The 20,822-nt window shown below is 40.2% G+C and overlaps 2 protein-coding genes, 1 non-coding gene and 1 pseudogene across 4 annotated transcripts; 3 read left to right on the top strand and 1 right to left on the bottom strand.

The window, feature by feature from the left end:
• On the top strand, positions 1 to 875 carry LOC129061380 (40S ribosomal protein SA-like; annotated as a pseudogene).
• A 3,746-nt stretch (positions 876 to 4,621) lies between these two features.
• Positions 4,622 to 4,752, bottom strand: LOC129061597 (small nucleolar RNA SNORA44). Its single transcript, XR_008528200.1, has one exon. It is a non-coding gene; the product is annotated as a small nucleolar RNA SNORA44 (small nucleolar RNA).
• A 1,574-nt stretch (positions 4,753 to 6,326) lies between these two features.
• LOC129061377 (putative KRAB domain-containing protein ZNF788) lies at positions 6,327 to 16,870 on the top strand. 2 transcript variants are annotated; one of them, XR_008528190.1, is made up of 4 exons: positions 6,327 to 6,450; positions 15,743 to 15,869; positions 16,048 to 16,108; positions 16,764 to 16,870. XR_008528190.1 is itself a non-coding variant. In XM_054562008.1 (3 exons), the coding sequence occupies exons 1-3, from the start codon at positions 6,448 to 6,450 to the stop codon at positions 16,050 to 16,052; spliced, it is 135 nt and encodes a 44-aa protein (XP_054417983.1). In that variant the 5' UTR covers positions 6,327 to 6,447; the 3' UTR covers positions 16,053 to 16,117. The 2 variants fall into 2 exon arrangements, 1 of the variants encoding a protein (XP_054417983.1); XM_054562008.1 differs by lacking the exon at positions 16,764 to 16,870 and having other exon boundaries at positions 16,048 to 16,117.
• On the top strand, positions 16,066 to 18,423 carry LOC129061498 (zinc finger protein 709-like). Its single transcript, XM_054562159.1, is given in 5 exon segments — positions 16,066 to 16,108; positions 16,871 to 16,967; positions 17,139 to 17,786; positions 17,871 to 18,119; positions 18,295 to 18,423. Coding segments are annotated over 5 exon segments (1,128 nt in total). The 3' UTR covers positions 18,386 to 18,423.
• The last annotated feature ends 2,399 nt before the right edge of the window (positions 18,424 to 20,822 follow it).

The raw sequence follows: 20,822 nt of genomic DNA on the forward strand, positions 1-20,822 counted from the left end.
ATGTCTGGAGTCCTTGGTGTCCTGCAAATGAAGAAAAAGGATGCCCTCAAATTCCATGCAGCAAGAACCCACTTAGGTGGCACCAACTTTGACTTCCAAATAGAACAGTACATCTACAGAGGGAAAAGTGATGGCATCTATACCATAAATCTGAACAGAACCTGGGAGAAGCTTCTGCTGGCAGCTCATGCCATTGCTGCCATGGAGAACCCCACTGATGTCAGTGTCATATTGTCCAGGAGTACAGGCCAGCGAGCTGTGCTGAAATTTGCTGCTGCCACTGGAGCCACTCCTGCAGCTTCACTCCTGGAAACTTCCCTAACCAGATCCAGGCAGGCTTCTGGGGGCTGAGATTTCTGGTGGTTACCAACCACAGGGCTGACCACAAGCCTCTCACAGAGGCGCCTTATGTTAACCTGCCTACTCTTGCTCATGCAACACACTCTCTGGGCTATGTGAACATTACCATCCCTCGCAACAACAAGAGGCTCACTCAGTGGGTCCGATGTGGTGGATGCTGGTCGGGGAAGTTCCGCACATGCGTGGCACCACCTCCTGTGAACACCCATGGGAGGCTGTACCTGATCTCTACTTCTACAGAGATCCTAAAGAGATTGAGAAGGAAGAGCGGGCCACTGCTGAAAAGGTTGTGAACAAGGAGGAATTTCAGGGTGAATGGATGGCTCTGGCTCCTGAGTTCACTGCTGTTTGGCCTGAGGTCACAGACTGGTGTGAAGGAGTGCCAAGTGCCCTCTGTGCCTATTCAGCAGTTTTCTACTGAAGACCGGAGCCCTCAGCCTGACACTGAAGACTGGCCTGCAGTCCCCACTGCAAAGGCCACTGAGTGGGCGGGAACAACCACTGAGTGGTCTTAAGCTATGCTTCCACAAGCTCTTAACAGGACAGAAATAAGGTTGATGGAAAATAAAGTTTCTTTAAAAAAAAAAATCATGAATGGTTGAGTGCTTTTCCCTGAAGATAAGGAACCAAAGAATGATGTCTACTCTTGTCACACAATTCACCAGTTTACTGGAGATTTTAGCCAGCACCTTTAGACAAGAAAAGAAATAAAATGCATGCAAATCAGTTAGGAAGATGTAAAACTATCTTAACTCCTGTATGAAGTGTCTTGTATATGGAAAACTCTAAGGAATCCACAAAAGAGCAACAACCAAAAAAAAAAACAACAACAAAAAAAACCAAAAACAAAACCCCAAACTATTCAAACTAAGAATTGAGTTCAGCAAGTTTGTAGGATTCAAAATTACAATATAAAACTCAACTGTATTTCTATACAGTGGTAATGAACAACCTGATAATGAAATTAAGAAAAGAAATGAATACACAATAGAATCAAAGGAATAAAATATTTATATAAATTTAACAAATGCTCTGAAAACTACCAAGTATCATCAAAAAGTGTTTAATAAATGTATAAATGATTAGAAAGCATTTCAATTTCATGGATCAGAAGACCTGTCGAAATGCCACTACTCCACAAAATAATCTAGAGATTCAGGGCAGTATCTATTAGATCTCAGCTGTAATCTTTCTAGAAATTGGCAAGCTGTTTCATGAATTTATATGGAATTGCACATAAACCAAAATGACCAAATTCTTCTTGAACAAGAACAAAGTAGTAGAACTAACATTTCCTGATTTTGAAAATTTGTGCACCAAAAGGAATCAGGATGGCGTGATACTGACACAAAAATAGAAATACAAATCTATGGAATAGATTGAGATTTGAGAAACAAACCCCTGAATCTATGATCAACTGATATTTCAAAAAGGTAACAAATACTGGGAAAATAATTTCTTCATATACTGGTGCTGGACCAACTGGATAACCACATGCTAAAGAAAGAGGCTGTACCATTACATCACACCATATAGTATCATTTCCCAAAAAGATGCAGATGCATAACCTAAACATTAAACAAAGCTATGATAAAGTTAGATAAAACCTAGAAAAAAATTCCTGACCTTGGATTTGGCAAAGCATTGTTAGATATGGTACAAAGAGCTATAATTTTAAAAATTGGTAATTTAGACAATCAAATTAGCAACTTTTGTACTTTAAAAGACACCACCCAGAAAGGGAAAACACCTCTGAAACCCTTGTGCACCATTGCTGGGAATATAAAATAGTGTTGCTGGTATGAAAAACAACATGGCGGTTCATCAAAAAATTAAGAATGAGTTACCATCTAATCTCGCAGTTCTACTTCTGGGTATATATCCAAAAGAATCAAAAGCTAGGACTCAAGCGGATATATGTCTACTCATGCTCATGATGCATTTTTCCCCATAATAACCTAAAGGTAGAAGTAACCCAAGCATTCATCAACAGATAAATTAGTTTCAAAAATTTGGCACATCCATTCAATAGAGTATAATTCAGTATTTAAAAAAGCAATCTCTGACATGTGTTACAACATGGAAGAACTTTAAGGACACTATGCTAAGTGAAATCAGCCTGTCAAAAAGGCCAGACACTGTATGATTTTATTTGTATAAGGTAGATAGAATAGTCAAATTTATATAGACAAAAAGTAGAGTGGTTGTTGCCAGGAGCTGGGCTGAGGGGAATGAGTTTTGTCTAATGGGATAGAGTGTCCCTTTTGCAAGATGAAAGTAGCCCTGGAGATTCGTTTTAAAATGTCAGTGTTCTTCTCCCTACTGAAAAACACACTTATAAAATGTCAAAAATGTAAATTTTATAGTATGTACACGTTACCACAATTAGAAGTAAAATTTTAAGGCAAGAGAGTGAGAACACAACCCAGAGAATGGAAGAATTTGGCAAATATACCTGATAACAAACTTGCATTAAAAACATGTGGAGATCTCTTATAACTTAGCTACAGAAAGTAAAAAAAAACTCAATTTAAAAATGGCACAGGGTTAAATACATCCTTTCCAAAGGAAGATAGATGGTCAAGAGCCCATGAAAAAAATGTTGGATGTCATTCCTCATCCACCAAATGCTAAAGTGAAATGAAGTCATCAGTCAAAACCCCAATCCGATTCCACTTCACAGCCACTAGAATAGCTAGACTCAAAAAGTGAAATCATAACAAACATTGTCAAGGACATGTAGAGAAATTCGAACCTTCATACATAGGTGGTGCAATACAAAATGGTGTAGGCACTGTGGAAAACCTTCTGGGAGTTTCCTCAAAAATTAAACCCAGAATTACCATATAATTAATCAATGCCTATCACAAGTATGTGCTCAAGAAAAATGAAAACATGTTTGAATGAAAACTTGTATATAAATTTCATAGCAACATTATTCACAGTAACCAAAAAGTGGAAACAAACCAAATGGACATTAATGGGTGGATAGTTAAATGACATGTGTTGTACCCGTCCAATGGGATATTACTCGGCCATAAAAACAAATGAAGTATTGGTACATTTACAACCTGGATGACTTTGAAAAAATTATGCTCTATCAACGAAGTCAATCACAAAGACCGTAGATATAAAATTCCTTTCCTATTAATGCCTGGATAGAGATAGAAAGTACATTCGGGGTTGCCCAGTGCTGGGGACTGGAGAAGAAGATAGGATGTTGGGAGTTATAGCTAAATGAAAAAGGGTTTTTTTTTTTCAGGTGTTGAAAATGTTAAAAAATGGACTATGATGATGATTGCACATATATGCAAATATGCTGAAAAACATTGAATTGTACACTTTGAATTGTATACTTTAACTAGGTGTAGTGAATAATATGTGGATCACATCTCAATGAAAGTTGTTCATATAAATAAATAAATAATGAGCTTTGCAATTTAGTCTCTCAGGTACATTAAACGTTCCAGGTTAAGTAACAAATCCATCACCTCACTTATTTATGGTTTTGGTGTGTGGTGAGAACGCTAAATTTACTGTTTCAGCAAATTTCAAGTATGTGATACAAGGAATGTACAAGAGGGGACCCCCCCAGAAAACACTGGAATTACCTTCTGGGGAGAAGGCCCCTTGTAGTACAGGTTTCCTGCTCTATGTGAGCATTCTGCCAGCTGGTATTGTTGTGAGAGGCTGAGTTTGGCTTCAGTAAATTTTTTTGGATGACTCTTTCAACACATTCTCCCAGCTCGTGATGGGTGATTTATAGGCACACCCACTTCCATTGTGCCGCGTGTTCAGTGTTTCAGTATTTGACTAAAAATGGCATGACCCCTGTACCCCACCCTCCCTATTCACCTGATCTCACTCCAAGTGACCTTTTTTTGTTTCCTCTGATGAAAAAAGTCCTCAAAGGGAAACGTTTGGCTGATGTGGAAGAGGTGAAACAAAAAAGGGAAGAAGCACTAAAAGGCATGAAAATTGATGAGTTCAAAAACTGTTTTTGAGCAGTGGAAAAAAAGTCTCTATAGGTGTATTGCAGCAAATGGAGAGTACCTTGAAGGTGACAGAAGTTTAAACATGTAAACATACACAATTTTTGATAAATAAATTCTGGGTTTTTTGGGTCTCCCCTTATATATCCAATCACATTGTAATCTTTAAATATAGACAATCTATTATTCCATTATACCACGATAAATCTGATGGGGAGAAAAGTTTCCAGGTGCATTCCATTTTACATAACCGCTTTTTAAAGTATACATAGAACAGGAAAGGTGAGTGGTAGCTGCAGGTATTATGTTGAAATGAGCTGGCAAAGACTCTCCAGATTGTTCTCGTGTGCAGTTGGTGAGCCAATGGTTACAACCAGCCACAGCCCTTGGAAATACGCTGTACAGTTTTTCATATATACTAATATTAATCAGTGGTCATTGGTGATAATTCAGTGCCAGGAGGAATCCCCAATTTGGGGTGCAGTGAAGAAGGAAACTTGATTCAGTGCAAATGCTCAATTGTGATACAGCAGGGCTGAGAAAACAGCATGGTGGTTCGTCAGCCCTAGGCCCATGGGCCTAAGGGCCAGGCCCCTCTCTGGCTAGATAGGTCTGGTCTGCTGCGTGTCATCTTTGGTGTTTTCACCTCCAGCAGGGAAACACAGTTTTTAGTCTTTGGTGAAAAGGGAAAGTATGTTCTCTAAACCAAAGGGGAGCTGACAGATAGAAGTCCCTGACTCCGGTCCCTGATCGACCTGTCCTCATGCAAATGAGGACTCCCAATTTTTCAAAGTTTGATTGATCCAAAAGGCACTATCCTGACTGGTCAGAATGGAGCTTCTCTGATTGGTCAGTGAAGATTCTAATGTGGATATAGCTGCACAGCTCCAATTGAATGGGAAAAAAAAAATCTCAGTTCTGTTGGTTAAAATAAGATTCCTGGAACTCCTCTACAACAGCTGACGCAGATGGCAGGAACAGAGTGCAGGCAGATAGTTCAGTGCAGGCAGATAGTTCAATGCAGGTTTCTACCTGAAGTGCAGTTTGCGTGACAATCTCCTGTGTAGAAATGTCTGGTAGTCTGTTTCTTTGTTTTTGTTTTTTGTTTTTAATTTGAGGCCAGTTAAGCGACCAGGAGCCCTTCTTGGTAGGTATCTTCTTTCTCAAGGTCCACACAAAGAAATAGGAATCAATTGTCTAAGGGATAATATAGTCATTGGCATTTCAGTGTTCCCTAGGGAGTAGACAAAAACTGGTGAAAATTAAATTCCTTTCCAGTGTAAAATGTACACCTGAGGATGTAATGAACACATCTCACACCCTGTAGTTAGATTGAGAAGAGTCCTTGCACCCCGGTTAGGAGTTCAGGGTTTCAACTTCCCACCACAGCTAACTGCTCTGGGATTCTTTTTCTTAAGGGCCAAATGATTAGGGGTGAGGGAGGGATTGGGTGAAATGTTTCAGGCTTGCAAGGAGCAAGACTAAAATGCACACCTAGACTCTACTGCACACGGTGAAGTTACATTTAAGTGTGGGAGTTTCTAAACAAGACTCACAGTTCCATGAGTGGGTTTACCAGCCTTAAGCCAAGCCCTTCACACCTAGAAAGCAAGACGTTAAGACCCTCTTATTCCAGTTTGGCCCCTCCTGGCCCACTATATTGTCTGTATTGACTCCATTTGGAAACTGAATAAGGAATTCAGCGTGTCCCCATGTGCCCCGCTGTTCACAAAGCGCTGAGAAAAAACAACACAGCTCCAGGACCAGAAAAATTTTTTTATGTAAGTATTCCAGGCTGAGTCAGTTTCCCTCCCTCCCGTTGAAAGGCGTTTCCTAGGAGCCAGAGTCCTCCTGCCGGTTGTCACTCAGGTACGAGGGGGCGGGGCCTTAAGAGTTGCTCAATCAGGAGCAGAATTGGGGCAGGTGGGTGGGGCGACGCTAGGTGAAGCCTTGGTGATCCGAACTCCATCTAGCGGCGCTGAGAATGGGATGTCGTCTGTTCTCTGATCTCTCTGCCGCAGCCTGTGTCGCACTGTAATGTGCACTGGCCGTGGGGGTCGTAGGCAGTACTCAGGGAGAACCAGGAAACCTAGAAATGGTGAGTGTATGGCCGGGTGCGGAGACGGGGAGGAGGGGCTGGTCGGAACCGGCTTCCCCTCGGTCAAGTCAGACTCTCTGGACGTAAGTCAGCGGCGCCTGTGGAACATCTATTCCCACCTGCAGGCAGCCTGGGAGGTGGGCCTTCAGCCAGGCCAAGGTGTCCTGTTCCGTCACTGCATGCGATGTCTTCAGCTGGCCTGCAGCTCTTCAGGCATCTCTGAGCCCCCAGACCCACTTCTCAGTCTTCCCAGATGGTGCCATGACCGAGGAGAGCGTCATCAGGGGACAATCTGACTCATTCTCGGGTTGGTGCATGGGAGGAGCTGGGGTCCCTTGGGTCCTCAGTCCCTTCTTTCTCCCCAGGGAGTGCCCGTTTTCTCCTGAGTTTTCCAAATGGAAAGCAGGGTCTCAAATCCAGACCCTGTCCCTCCAGCCTAACTTTTCCTGGGCCTGGCAATAAATCCCTAAACTTCTAGTTTTCTCCTGTTTCTCCCAAACATCAGCTTACCCTCTCTGATTCACGAGTCGTTATCAACTATTCGTTTATTATTTTTCTGTAGAGCCACGGATGGCTCTTTATAAAGATTTATATTTACAAATCAAGTTGCTTGTAATCCCTGTTCTTCTCCCTCAGGACCTTCTCCTGGGTACAGACATCTCATAGGAAGGCCTTTGGGTGGAGGATCCTCTTTGGAAACTTTCCTGGGTGTTTTGGCCTTGAGCACCTTTCCTCCCTGGTTTTCTCACCTGAAAAAATTGACCTACTTATGTATGTCTTTGTTTTTCAGTAAGGGTATAATATATTTAATTATAGAGCTTGAAAGACAGTAGTTCCAAACAGGCAAGAAAGACATGAATTTCAGAAAAAATAAAATATTCCAGTATTACATTTCATTTGTATAGAGTTTTTCTTTCACACTTTTCTTCCCTGAGCACGTGTAGTAAGTTTCTGAGGTCTCTCTCTCTCTCTCTCTTTTTTTTTTTTAACTTTTGGTTGTTTTCAGATCAAATTCCAGGTTTCGACTTGCAGGGCGGAAGTGTTCAAGTGTAATATGGGGGTGGGCAAAGGGTAGCTTTATACTTGTGAGTGTACAAAACCCAGGGTTTATTCTTGTAGTATTATTTATTAATTATTATATTATTTAGTTGTATTACAACTGTAAAATTACTTTTGCCTACCCCTATATTATTTACAAACCAATTACTTTCCCTGGAAATACAATTAACTGACATGTATTTATGACAAGAATAGCTATTAGAGGTTTTCTAATTGAACTAGAAGAATTTTATCTCTTTTCCCCATAGACTCTGGGTTTAAGTAAATTTGATGGATCGTTCATACACTGGGTGTTTACCATTTAGAATATCAACAGTGGTCCAAAGCAACTCTAGTGGGAAGCAGAGGCCTGTGGTCAGTGACCCAAGCTAAGGCCCCCTTGATGCTGCACCAGGAAGTACTTGAAGGCCCAGCTATTGTTCCTGGGGGGCGTCTCCCTGCCGGTGTCCTGCGGGCTGACGCCCACCTGGGACTGAGCCTGTGTAATGAGGGAAGCTACAGCCCTGCGAAGCTGGGGGTGCACATGCACATAACAAAAAGTGATGCCCTTTCTAAAGTTGAGGTTGTGGTTTTCCTAGGCGTAGACATTTTTAGACACTGGATTTAAGTTTTACATCCACAATGTAGGTGAACTCAAGAGTGTAATTTGTGCACATGAGAAGTCTGTGAAGACCAGGAATTCCGTCTTAGAGAAAAGGGGTTCATGAATTTGGAAGTACATGGTGGGTCAGAATTTAAACTGAATCGGGCTGAGAGTTCCCTCACTGTGAGGACGGAAGCCTGTGGAGGGAACAGGAACGCTTCGATGCTTTCAGGAAAGGGGAGGGTGTGGAGCTCCCGCAGTTCACTCCTGGGGCTGCTCGAGTGTCCCTCCTGTCCTTCCCCAGGGACCGACCAGTTCTAGAGATTCTCAACAGCGGGTGCCTCGACCCTCAAGCCTGGGAACATGTTCAACTTTCTGAGTGTGCGTTTCCTTCTGAACTGTAGGGAAGCAGGCTGCTTCTCTGTATTGATTCCGGTATTGCTGTTTGATCTCATTGGATTCCTTTCTCCCTTGAATATTGCAGCCCTTTGATTCTAGTTTCCTTTAGCGCTTGGGCTTTTAAAATAGAATTTGGGAGATACTGTGAATAAGGCGAGAAACTTGGGCAACCAAATAGAATTTTGGTTGCATTTAGGCAGGAGAAATTGAAGATGTGAGATGGGCGTTTTTAAGATTTCAGCAGCTTTTTCCATTTTCGGTCATTTTTTTGTGTGACCAGGTCTTTAGAGAACTTTGACTTTTAAAAGCCTATACTAGTTTTAAGTGTTAGTGCATGCAGAGCCAGGGGAAAACCCCAATACTGGAAATTACCTCCATAAATGGGAGGCAGAAAAAGATCAATGGAAGAGGCTGTCCACTTCAGTCTGGTGATTAATAAGAGTTCATACGAGGCATGTCTTCTTGATTGGCTGTAAGACAAAATGAATTCCCATGCCTCTTGGCAGGTGCCAAAGAATTTTGTAGGGTAAAAGGGGGGAGTAGTCCCTAGTACTAGTAACTGAATGTGCCCAGGTATGAAAAATTACAGGCTTGACCAGGTCAGGACAACAACCTGGCCCAAGAACCAGCACATAGCAGGAGACAAGGATGGGCTGCCGATTCAAGAACGTCAAGTATGGTCAGTGAGACAGCCTCTACAAAGAGATGGAGCAGTTGCAGAAAGCAGCTTCCTCGCTGGTTGGGTCCAGCTTGTTGGATAGATAGTAGACATGTCATGGAACAGTTTCTCCTCCACACTAAGACAAATGAATTCCTGTGTTTTAATGGGTGTGAGCAAAAAGCAACGACATATGTGTTCTCATTAACATGAACGAAACACCTCAAGCTTATGTAAGTCTTTGAAATTCATAGTCTATTTTAGGGCTTTATGGCAGCCCCGAGTGCATTATAATATGCCACTCAATCCTGAAACTATCTCCAGTGTGAAATACAGTGGATGGAAAAAATGTTATATAATGCCCCTTGGGTTTTTTTTTTTTCTTTTAAGTTAGAAAGGGATGTGTGAATTTTTTATGGTCTGGTGTTTTATATCATTCAGGATTAAATCTTAGAGTTGTTTCCTATGTAGACAAGTTAAAATTCAGTTTTAAAAAGCAAAGTTAGGTAATAATGATGATTAATCATAGGAAAATAAGGTGTATGTCAATTTCTATCCTTGTTTTAAGTAAGTAATGAATGGGAAAGTTATAAAAAGAAATTTAGGCACTAGGACGCCAGTTTAAGGCCGCTCTGCCTGCAGCTCCTGCTCCACTCCTGTGCGCTCTCTTTCTCCAGTCACCTTCAAAAAATACATTTTGATCACTTCTGTATCATCCTGTTAATGTTTCTTAAAAACAAGCCAGTGAAAATTCATATTTTTCTGGTTTGTTCTCATAAAGAGGAGTCAGAGTCCACATGTATGTTGCTTGTTTATTGACAACGTAAGCCTCAGCCCTTCCTCTCCCCTGCAACCTCCCTGGCCCTTCTTACCTGCCGGGCTGATAAGAACCTGGCTGCTCCTGCTCTGTGAGCAGCTGCCTGCTGGGAGCCCTCCCGGGAGCTGTGCTGCCGCTGTGTTGTATAGTTTACATCGCTGAGCCTGGGTTCTGTATTGAGAGGACTGTGGGTTGAGAATTTAGGTAATTCCTTGTCATTGACACAGGAAGATGGGAGTGGTGTACTTATTAAAAACAGTCCTGTGTTGGTCTTGGTTGGAACCCTCCCATGTGCTTTGCTTGAAGGTGTGACTGAGGCTAGAGTTGCCCCAACAGGAGGGCTTCTAAGGGGGATTTCCAGGATGACTGTACCCTGTGAATGAGGTGAGCTTACCAGGTGGTCACTCTTTAAAGAACAGTTATTTCAGACAAAAATAGAGAAAGAAAAGAGAAGGGGAAATGTAGCCCACAGCTGACAGGCTGAGTCTACTCTCCTAATACAAGAGAGCTCACTGAGACCCTTAACTACCTCCGCTGAGCTCTGCACCTGCTTCTGTGGCAGCACAGAGAGTGACGCCCCAGGCTATTGGGGACAACACCCAAAGTCTCACTGTGTCACAGCAAAGGCTCTAGTTCAAACTGGACTTTTAAGCCCAGAGTCCTTAGATCCTATACAGCAGCCATTTCCATGGGGGAGGCCTCTAACCCAAGTGGCACTGATTCGATGCCATTAGAAGGAAAAAATGTATGGGTACCGGGGTAAAGGGGATCCTTTACCCTGTCCCAGTCCCTCAAAGTTTATCCAGTGATCTAAATATAAAAGGGAAGGGAATGAGAGAAGGAACAGGAGAAAAAGGATATTGAAAAAGGTCTAAGATTTGACCTAATGGGAAATCCAAAATATACTAAAAGTATTTACGTTACAGAAAGTCAAAGGGCTCTCCTTGGCTTTTAAGCCTTAAAAATGTAAGTTTTGAATCAATGTTATCTTCTTCTGTAATAGTAATTCAACAAATGTTCATGCAATTACTCAGTGCTAGGTTAAATTACAGTTATACCTGGGATCTCAGTAAATTTAAGCAAGGTACCCCATGATATTAGGGAAATTCTGATTATTTTATGTAGGACAAAATGGTGTGCTTTGCCTTAACGATCAGATGTCTTTGTCTTTTCTCACAGGCAAAGCACCCATTGTCTTAAATGTCCCATAGTGAGCTGGACAGCTCTGAACCAATAATTCATCAATTTAAATTAAATTAAATCTTCACTATTTCCTAATTGGTTTCACGAATTGGGACTCCATGGTCCCTACCCCTCACTTTAATTACTTAATATGGCCCCGTGGAAATTAAACAGGGCCTTCAAGAACTGAACACTATGGTGAGAAGCCTTTTAGGAAGAAGCGATTATCCCCAGTGCTTCTTTGAACAGCTGAGTTTGGTCTGGTCTTAAACCTGGAGAGAATGAGTAACACCTCACACTGGATTACCGCAGCCTTGAGGCAGTGGTGCCACCAAATTACCCCCGATTCCCAGTCCCCAGCATTGTGGAAATTACTGCCTCCATCCACTCAGCAACTGGTACACATCCTGCTGCCCTGGATTTAGGTAAGTCTGTTCTGTTCGGTGCCTACGTCAACAGTCTCATCTGCAGCTGGCCTTCACCTCCCAGGGACATGCTGCACCTTTACCAGGTTCCCGTCAGGGAACCTCAGCGCCACTGCCACTGCACACAGCCTCTGCGGGCAGGACCTGAACTGCGTTTACCTTGCTCCAGGAGATACGACATTACATTCATGACAGTCTCTTTTGTGCACATCTGTTGGACATTTAGGACATACACGTATTGGAAAAGGTAGGCTCATAGAAAGTGGATGTCCTGTGTCCTCACACATATTTTGCAGCCCCGAGCCCTTGGTTACATTTTTAAAAACTATTTAATAAGCAGAAGGTCACTCCCTTTTTCAGAACATGAAGAAATAACTATAGTTCCTCTTAGCATCCCCAGCATATTGTCTCAATTATTTTGGTGTTGGGAAGACAACATAGTCCTACGTTACCAATTTTCCCTGAGCCCATTTGTGCTGTTATTGGTGCACTGCACACCTTGTGTGGGCGCCTTCACCACAGCAGGCTCCAGGCTGATTATATTGCCATGCAAGAGGCACACCTGGCCGTGTCCTTAGAGGCTCCTCAACTGTAGAGGTGTAGTATAGAGTTTCCCATGACAGCCTTAGGGTGCAATTTTTTTCTCCCTCTTTTCTTAGTTGTGTTTACTAAATGCTTATCAATTTTACTAATCTTACCAAAGAACAGCTTTTTTATCTTTCTCCATTGATTTCCCACAATTCCATTGATTTCTAATTTTCTTTATTATGCTTTGAGTTTCATTAGCTCTTCTTTTCCTAAACTAAATGCTTACATTATTTGATTATAGATCTTTCTTTTTCTAGTGTATTTTTTCAATGGCATAAATTTTCCTCCAGGCATTGCTTTTGTTGCATCTCACAATCTTTGAGAAGTAATTTTATTTTATTTAGTTCAAATTATTTTTTATTTCTCTTGAGACTTGTCCTTTGATCCCATGTGTTATTTAGAAGAGTGTTCTTGAATATTCACATATTTGGATGTTTTCCAACTCTCTTGCTGTTACTGATTTCTAGACTAATGCCCATAGTGTGAGAGCATATTTAATAGGACATAGATTTTAAATCATAGATTTTATCACCAATTACAATTTTAAAACTGAATTTTGTTGTTACATCGCGCTGTTCAATTTAACTCTGTCCTTTGTGATTTTTTTGCTGCTGGAATTTGTTGTAAGGGAATGTTGATATTTGCAGCTATAGTAGTGGATTAATCTATTTCTCCTTGCATTCCATCATCTTGCCTCATGTATTTTACCCCTGTTGTTATGCACCTACACCCAAAGGATTACTGTGCCTTCTTGGAGATGGACTCCTTTGTCATTAAGTAATGTCCTTTTATTTCTGAGGGTTGTTTTTTTTTTTTTTTTGGTCTGAAATTTACACTGTTTGAAATTTATATACCCATGCCAACTTTCCTTTGATTACTGTTGGCATATACATTTTCTCCATGCCTTTACCTTTTACCTGTCTGTGTCTTCATATTTAAAGTGGGTTTCTTGTGGACAGCATATAATTAAGTGTGATTTTTAAAATTTGATATTATAGTACCATATTAGTCTCTCAGTTGTAGTGAGACCATTGATGATTAAAGTGGTGATTGATACAGTTGGATTAATATCTACCACAATTTGTCCTGTGTTCTGTTTATTGCCCATATTCTGTGTTTCTTTTTGTCCTTTACTTTTATTCTTCCTTCTCTGACTTTGAGCATTTTCCTGATTCTTTTTCCCTGTCTTTTCATATCAATTACAAATAACTTTAAAACTTTTTCTAGTGATTGCCCTTGAGTTTTTGGTTACAGCTAAGTCACTGCCTCTGTCAAGTTACACTGTACCATGTCACTGGTCATACGAGTACCTGAAAACACACTGTTCCCAATTCCTTCTTCTGTGTCCCCGTCCTATTGTCATTTAGTTTAATTACTCAGCTTATAACTGACAAACACATTATTATTAATATTATTTTTTTAAACTTTCATCCACTATAAGAAATCTAAAAAGATTTTACTTTCATTTACAAATTCTAATTCTTCACCTTCATTACTTATTTATTCTGATGGATATTTGAATTTATTTTCCAAGTAGGTGTATGAATGTCAAATTACTTCAGAGTTTGTCTCAGAAAATATTTATTTCTCCTTTATTTTTGAAGAATAATTTTGCTTGACACAGACTTTTAATTTAAGAGAGTATGTTTTTTTCTTTCACAACTTTAAATATTCTACTCCAATTCTTGATGATTGATTGCTGACATCTCTAGCGCCTCATTCCTGCTCCTTCTCCTTGTGCCCCATGTCTGTATGAGGTGATGAGAAAGCCTGTGCGCCCTCCGTGTGGCCGCGAGTGACTGAATCCTCGCACGCTGCTGTGCACATGCGCAACCCTCACCCTAGCTCACCCTGTAACCTCGTAAAAGAACGTGTCCCTGCGCCTCTCTTCTCTCCCAGGCTATTCAATGCCCTCTTGCGAGGCCTGCCGTACTCTGTCCAGACACCTCACTTGGGACATTGATAAACTCGCTCCTACCCTGCAGGTTGGGTGGGCCGCCATCCGCGGAGGGATCCCATGCTCGGGGTTGAGTCATCTATGCTGTTCCTTGACTCCGCCGGGAGCTTGGAATGGAAATCGTAGAAGGGAGGGCGGCCCCCGGAGTGGCTCGTCAGGAAACGCTTCCTGCTGACCGGGGAGTGGACGTTATATGCTCTTTTGGAGGAAACCACTGCTGCAACCTTTGCCTATTTTATAATCATGAGCAAGTTTATTATCACACCATTGTGGATGTCTGGATGTTAATAAACTCCCTTGTAATCTAAAGCTCCTAACCCATCCTGAGTGTCAGCAGGACCCAGGACAGACTGTTCGGGCTGTGCTGAAGAGAGCTCTTCTGCCATATTATTTTCTCAGTGTGTGCCCGTGTGTGCCGAGAACCAGCCCTGAGGCACGTGAGTGTAGGGATTGGTGATGTAAGTTGTTGTGCCTTCTTCCTTTTCTCTGAGCTCTAAGTTCCAAATAAATTTTTAACCTGTTAGATAAGAGAAAGACTGAATCTGTGATAAGCATTACATCAGGTAAGAGCAGTGTTTCTCTACAAAGATGTTTCCATTCAGCCAGCTATAAGCAGCTACTTCCGATTTTTCTGAAAAAATGTAGAACAAGGTGGCCAGCTGGACTTTGTTAAAAGTTGGATTTTCACAGTCTCCTGGACTCCCATGTGTGGTGACAGGAATAGAACAAAAAGCTTGTATTTCTTTAGTATGTTTTTATGTATTGAAACCTTATTGCAGATGTTAACATCTGCTTTATGAGGTGCTGTAAATGGTGGCTGTGAGGAAGGAGATGAAGGTATTTTTCTCCAAAGGAATTGATGGTCTTAGAGTGACGATACCTGTTTCACATGAATCACATTTCTGTCACTCCCAGCGTGCCCTGAACCCTGCCACTAGAATAATGCAAGATGTAATGTGATCACAGTAAAGGTGTGTTATTTCCATGTGTTCATAATGCTGTCAAACTTTTGAGGAAGTAATTGTGGACAGAGAGTAACTTTCTGATGATCACGTTGTAAGAATAAATGTTTGAAGATAAGAGAATCATACGTAACCTTCTGTGTGGCATGTGAGAACATGGGCCCCTTCCCAAGCTCCAGCTCCGCCTCCTACCCTGTGGGACTATAATGAAGGCCTTTTGTAAGTGCAAGTGGGACCTTGGAAGCCTGGCCAGCTCCTTGGTCAAGGAATGACCAAAAAACAAACAAAAAACCTCTTCCTGGTTGTGAGCCTGCATTGTCAACAGCTGGCGTTTTGATCTCATGCAGCTTGCACATGAGCACGTCCACTCTGCACACATGATTTATTGCCCTGTCTGCTCTGTTTTCTGTCCTCTTTATAACCCTGGACTGAGCAAGCCTGTGTTGCAGAGACTTCACTGGCAGGCCGCCCCTGGTGCGCACATGAGTCCTAAATAAACTCATGTTGTTCTCAGCCAGTCTTTTGGGTTATTTCTTTGGAATGGGCAAGCAATACGCTGTGGCCTTCTCAGACCTTGGCTCTACGCTTAACACTTTCCTATAAAAGGGGTCCATGTGTCCAGTGCTGTCAGCCTCACACATCACGTATTTGGGGTGTTTTAGGACTCAGTGGCCTTTGAGGATGTAGCTGTGAGTTTCAGCCTGGAGGAGTGGGCTTTACTGGATCCTTCACAGAAGAAACTCTACAGAGATGTGATGCAGGAAACCTTCAGGCACCTGGCCTCCATAGGTAAGCATGATGACTATTCTTTACCTTGTCAAGTAGAGGACAGGGGTTTCTTACCCATCAGAACTGTTCTCATTTGTGGGAGGTGGGAAGGGAGGATGCTGGTGAGTAAACTGGGCATGGTCACAGCTCATTGTAGAATTAGAATGCTTTTGAATCCTAATTTGGATCTTTATTTTAGGGTAAACATAGGAAGATCATGACATTGAAGATCAGTCCAAAAACCAGAGAGGAAAACGAAGGTGAGTCACAGTCACAATAGGAAGCAGCGTCTAACATGACAATCTCAGTATTCTATAAAATTTTTAAAAGAAGCAAACAAAACAGCCTCTGCTTCAAATTTATTACTTCTCAGAATATTTCTACCAGATTACTTTCTTGTATATAAGATAGATGTTCGGTTTTTGAAAAAATAGTTCAAATGGACAACCCCATTAAAAAACCCTATGTGAATATCACTGTTTTATATTAGCAAGTATGAAGTTTTCTTGCAGAGTTTTCAGCCTATGTGTGCAATTTATTTATTATCCTTAACTGAGGATATGTTTTTTTGTCATTTATTTTTTGGAGAGAGAGGAAGAGAGAGAGAGAGAGAGAGAGAGAGAGACATTGATCAGTTGTCTCTGGTACATGCCCTTATTGGGCATCAAACCGGCAACATAGGTATGTAACCTGACCAGGAATCAAACCTGTGATCTTTTGGTGTACGGGATGATACTCCAACCAACTGAGCCAGGGCATGTATTCAATTTTAAATAATTCATTCAGACAAAGGGAAAACCTACAGTCTTGTTATAAAAACTTTGGTATAAAAATATAGGTTAAGTATTCTAATAAATATAAAATTACTGGTAAAGAAATAATTAATAAAATACTTCCTTTTTTTTTTTTTAATAGAAGTCATGTGGCAGAGAGAATCTGTGAAGGGAAAGAAGGTAGTCAACATGGAGAAAATTTCAGCCTTTTTCCAAATTTCAGTCTGAAGAAGAAAACTCTTCCTGGAGTAAAACCATGGGAATACAGTGTGTGGAGGGAAGTCTTCATGCATCGTTCATCCCATAATAAGCACATCAGAGATCATACCGGACACAAGTCCTCTCAGTATAAGAATTGCAGAGAGAAGCCATATAAATGTAATGTATGTGAGAGAGTCTTCAGTTACCTCCAGTGTTTTGAAAAGCATGAAAGAAATCACAGCAGGGAGAAACCCTGTGAATGTGAGGCATGTGGGAAAATCTTTAGTTCTTCAACTTCACCTTAGATACATGAAAGAACCCACATTGGAGAGAAACTTTATCAATGTAAACAGTGTGTTAAAGCCTACATGTATTACAGTGCCTTACAAAAACACCAAAGAATTCACACAGGCGAGAAACCCTATGAATGTAAGCAATGTGGTAAAGCTTTCAGTTCTCATCTAGGTTTTCAAATACATGAAAGGAGTCACACTGGAGAGAAACCCTATGAATGTAAAAAATATAGTAAAGCATTCAGTTGTCTCAGTTACCTTCGAAGTCATGAGAAAATTCACACTGTAGAGAAACCCTATGAATGTAAGAAATGTGGAAAAGTCTTCAAGATATTATCATAATTACCAACACATGAAAGAAAATTTACTGGAGAGAAGCCCTATGAATGTAAGGAATGTGGAAAAGCCTTCAGATGTTATCAAAGCTCTCAAAAACATGAAAGAATTCATACTGGGGAGAAACCCTTTGGATGTGTGGAATATGGGCAGTCCTATAGATACTACAGCATATTACGAAGACACAGAAGGACTCACACTGGAGAGAAACCCTATAAATGTAAACAATGTGGTCAAACCTACAGAGGTCATAGTGCCTTACACGCACATGAAAGCTCTCACACAGGTGAGAAACCCTATGAATGTAAGCAATGTGGAAAAGATTTTATTTCTCATCTAGGCTTCCAAATACATGAAAGAAGTCACACTGAAGAGAAACCTTATGAGTGGAAAATATGTAGTAAAGACTTCAGTTGTGTCAGTTACCTTCGACATCATGAAAAAATTCACGATGGACAGAAACACCATGAATGTAAGGAGTGTGGGCTAGCCTACAGACATTATACTACTTTGCAAAGACATGAAAGAACTCATACTGGAGAGAAGCCTTATGAATGTAAGAAATGTGGACTAGCCTACAGATATTTCAGCACCTTAAAAAATCATGAAAGAATTCATACTGGAGAGAAACCTTATGAATGTAAAGAATGTGGGAGGGCCTTCAGATGGTATCAGAGTTTTCAAACACATGAAAAAAAATCACACTGGAAAGAAACGCTATGAATGTAAAATTTGTAGCAAACGATTTAGTTGTCTCCGCTATCTTCGAAGGCATGAAAGAAATCACACTGCAAAGAAATGCTATGAATGTAAAAACTGTAATAAAGCATTTAGGTATCCTAGTGATCTTCAAAATCATGAGAGAAATCACACCGGAGAGAAACCCTTTGAATGCAAACAATGTGATAAAGCCTACAGAGATCACAGTTCTTAACAAACCCACAAAAGGACTCAGACTGGAGAGAAACCCTGTGAATGCAAACAATGTGGGAAAGACTTCATTTATCACACAACCTTTCGAAGACACATATCAATACATACTAAAGAAAAACCATAGAAAAGTGTAGAATTTGGGAAAGGCTTCATTTATTGCAGTTCCTATCAGAATAAGAAAGGACTCACTAAATTAATGTTCTTGAATGTAAGCAGCTTGGAAAAGTCTTGAATTGGTCCACATTGTTGCATGTGAAAACTCTAACAAAAAAAAGAAGGAATAAAAAGGTAAGTTTTGTGAGAAAGCTTATTAAAAATTCAGGTATGATGTCTTAGAAAACTTTCAACATGAAATAGTTATTAATGTTTTTGTTTGGTTTGCAGGCTGGCACTCAATCCACCAAGCTACACCAGCCACAATTTAATGTTTGAAATATATTGCATTTGTTGAACCTCTTCTAATAGTGCATCATTGGACTGTGGATTTTTTTCTAATTACTTTCAGAAATAAATACATGAGATATTTCAGGGAGACATCTTACAAAATTAATACATTAACAGGTAGTGCTTTTTCCTTAAAATTTCTAACAATATTTCCCTGGGTTTTGAAACCCGTTAGACCCATGAATGAATTGAAGTTTTTTAAAAAATATATGTAGTTAGGTTAAATTTTTAAATAATATTTTATTCTGTTTCAGGAGCCTTTGAAAAATGATAGTTTGGTATTAGGGTTTTCCTAGTGTCCTGCGGCAGCCCTTTACATCCCCAGTCCACTACATACATTCTACCTTTCCCTCTGACTAAGCTCCTTTTGGGTTGTGATATATATTAGGACCTTCTTTCTATTTTCCATACTAGTGAACAGTTGTAATAAATTTTATGTATGGCAAGTTTAGAAAAGAATATTGATTCACGTAAATTTTTATTTTCATATTTGGATCTTTGCTCTTTCTTCTAACTGATGTTTGGTGAATAGACTTTGAATTAAAAAGAGGGACCCGTGATAGGACAACAAAATTTAGAGCTGGAGATTCTCTCTCTGATTGGTAATGGTAGGACCTTGATATTCCAGAATCCATCTCCTTTATGGTCCATGTTAGAATTCCTTAGTAGCCTCACTTGCAAGAGATTTGGAAGGCAAATACAAAGAAGGCATCAGACTGGTTTTGGAGCCACCATTCAGACTAACAGACAAATACATTGGATCTTTGAAAACATCTCCCAGCCCATCATAATTGAATGCTTTGGCCATCCAAACAAGACTACCCTCAATGCCACCACCAGCTGCCCTATATCCCTATATCCATTTTCTGAGAGGTGTAGCTTTCTACTGATGTCGTCACAAGAGCCACACCAAAGATCCATCAGAGTTTGGATTTTTCTGTAAACCCTTTTGTGTCTACCAGGAAACTGGTTCACACTTCTTGCTTATGTTTGATTCCCCTCTTTTTTAGATTTTACCAGTATAAAGTCTAAATTCTGTAGAAATACAGTGTTGTCACTAGGTATGTTTCCTGATTGCCCATGACATCTGCAATGGTGCCGTCAGAAAGGACATGGGATAGTGTTTCTCTGCTGCGTGTGCAGTGGCTGCCTTCACCTGGCCCTTCCATGTAAGAATCAGCACCTTCCCTCTGTCGGGAAGCTGTGGGAGTTTCCTATTACTTATGTTTTCAGTTATTCTTAATTCAGTACATTCTTAAATTATGTGTATTTTTTTGTCATATGAACGCTTTTGTAACTTTTATAAGATATTTCATTAACTGTTTTTTAGGCTGTAGTATACTAACAAATACTGTGTTTTTCAAATGTTAAAATGTCCCATTATAATTATGAATTTTGAAATAAACTTTGCAAATCTCTTGATTTAATCAGTATACACTATGTCTGTTTTATCATGTGCATTCAAATTCAGGTAAATTTTTCAGGCATATTTTGTGTTTTATTCTTTTATAGTTACAATTTTTGTCATGACACTAATTGATATAAAAACTATAACTCATGGTTTTTTTAGTGTCCTCTTACTAGTGACCTGTAGGATTGTACATGTCATCAAAGACAAGAGTATAATGAATTGTAATAAGAATGACCACAAAGTATATACGATGGTGGGATGTAACATAAAAGATTGCTTAGAACTTTTACAGGATTTTTGCCTATTTTAGATAATTAGATGGTTATTAAAGGCACAAATATGTTTTTGTATACTGAATGCTATATGGAAGTAAACTTATGTTACTGTAATCATAAGCCTTGTTTACTGCAATGTGTTGGAGCTAAAGTTAATTTGTAACAAGCCCAGTGAGTCATAATAAGAGGAGAATGATATTGGTCATTTTTATGATTTAGACTAGAAATAGAACAAACTAAATCTTAAATTATAAAAATTTAGGAAATAAAGATTAGAGCAGAAAATAAATAGAATATAGAAAAATAGA

Source organism: Pteronotus mesoamericanus, unplaced genomic scaffold (genome assembly GCF_021234165.1).
Source record: "Pteronotus mesoamericanus isolate MK-2021 breed Mesoamerican mustached bat unplaced genomic scaffold, CSHL_Meso_final scaffold_636, whole genome shotgun sequence".
Lineage (NCBI taxonomy): Eukaryota > Metazoa > Chordata > Mammalia > Chiroptera > Mormoopidae > Pteronotus > Pteronotus mesoamericanus.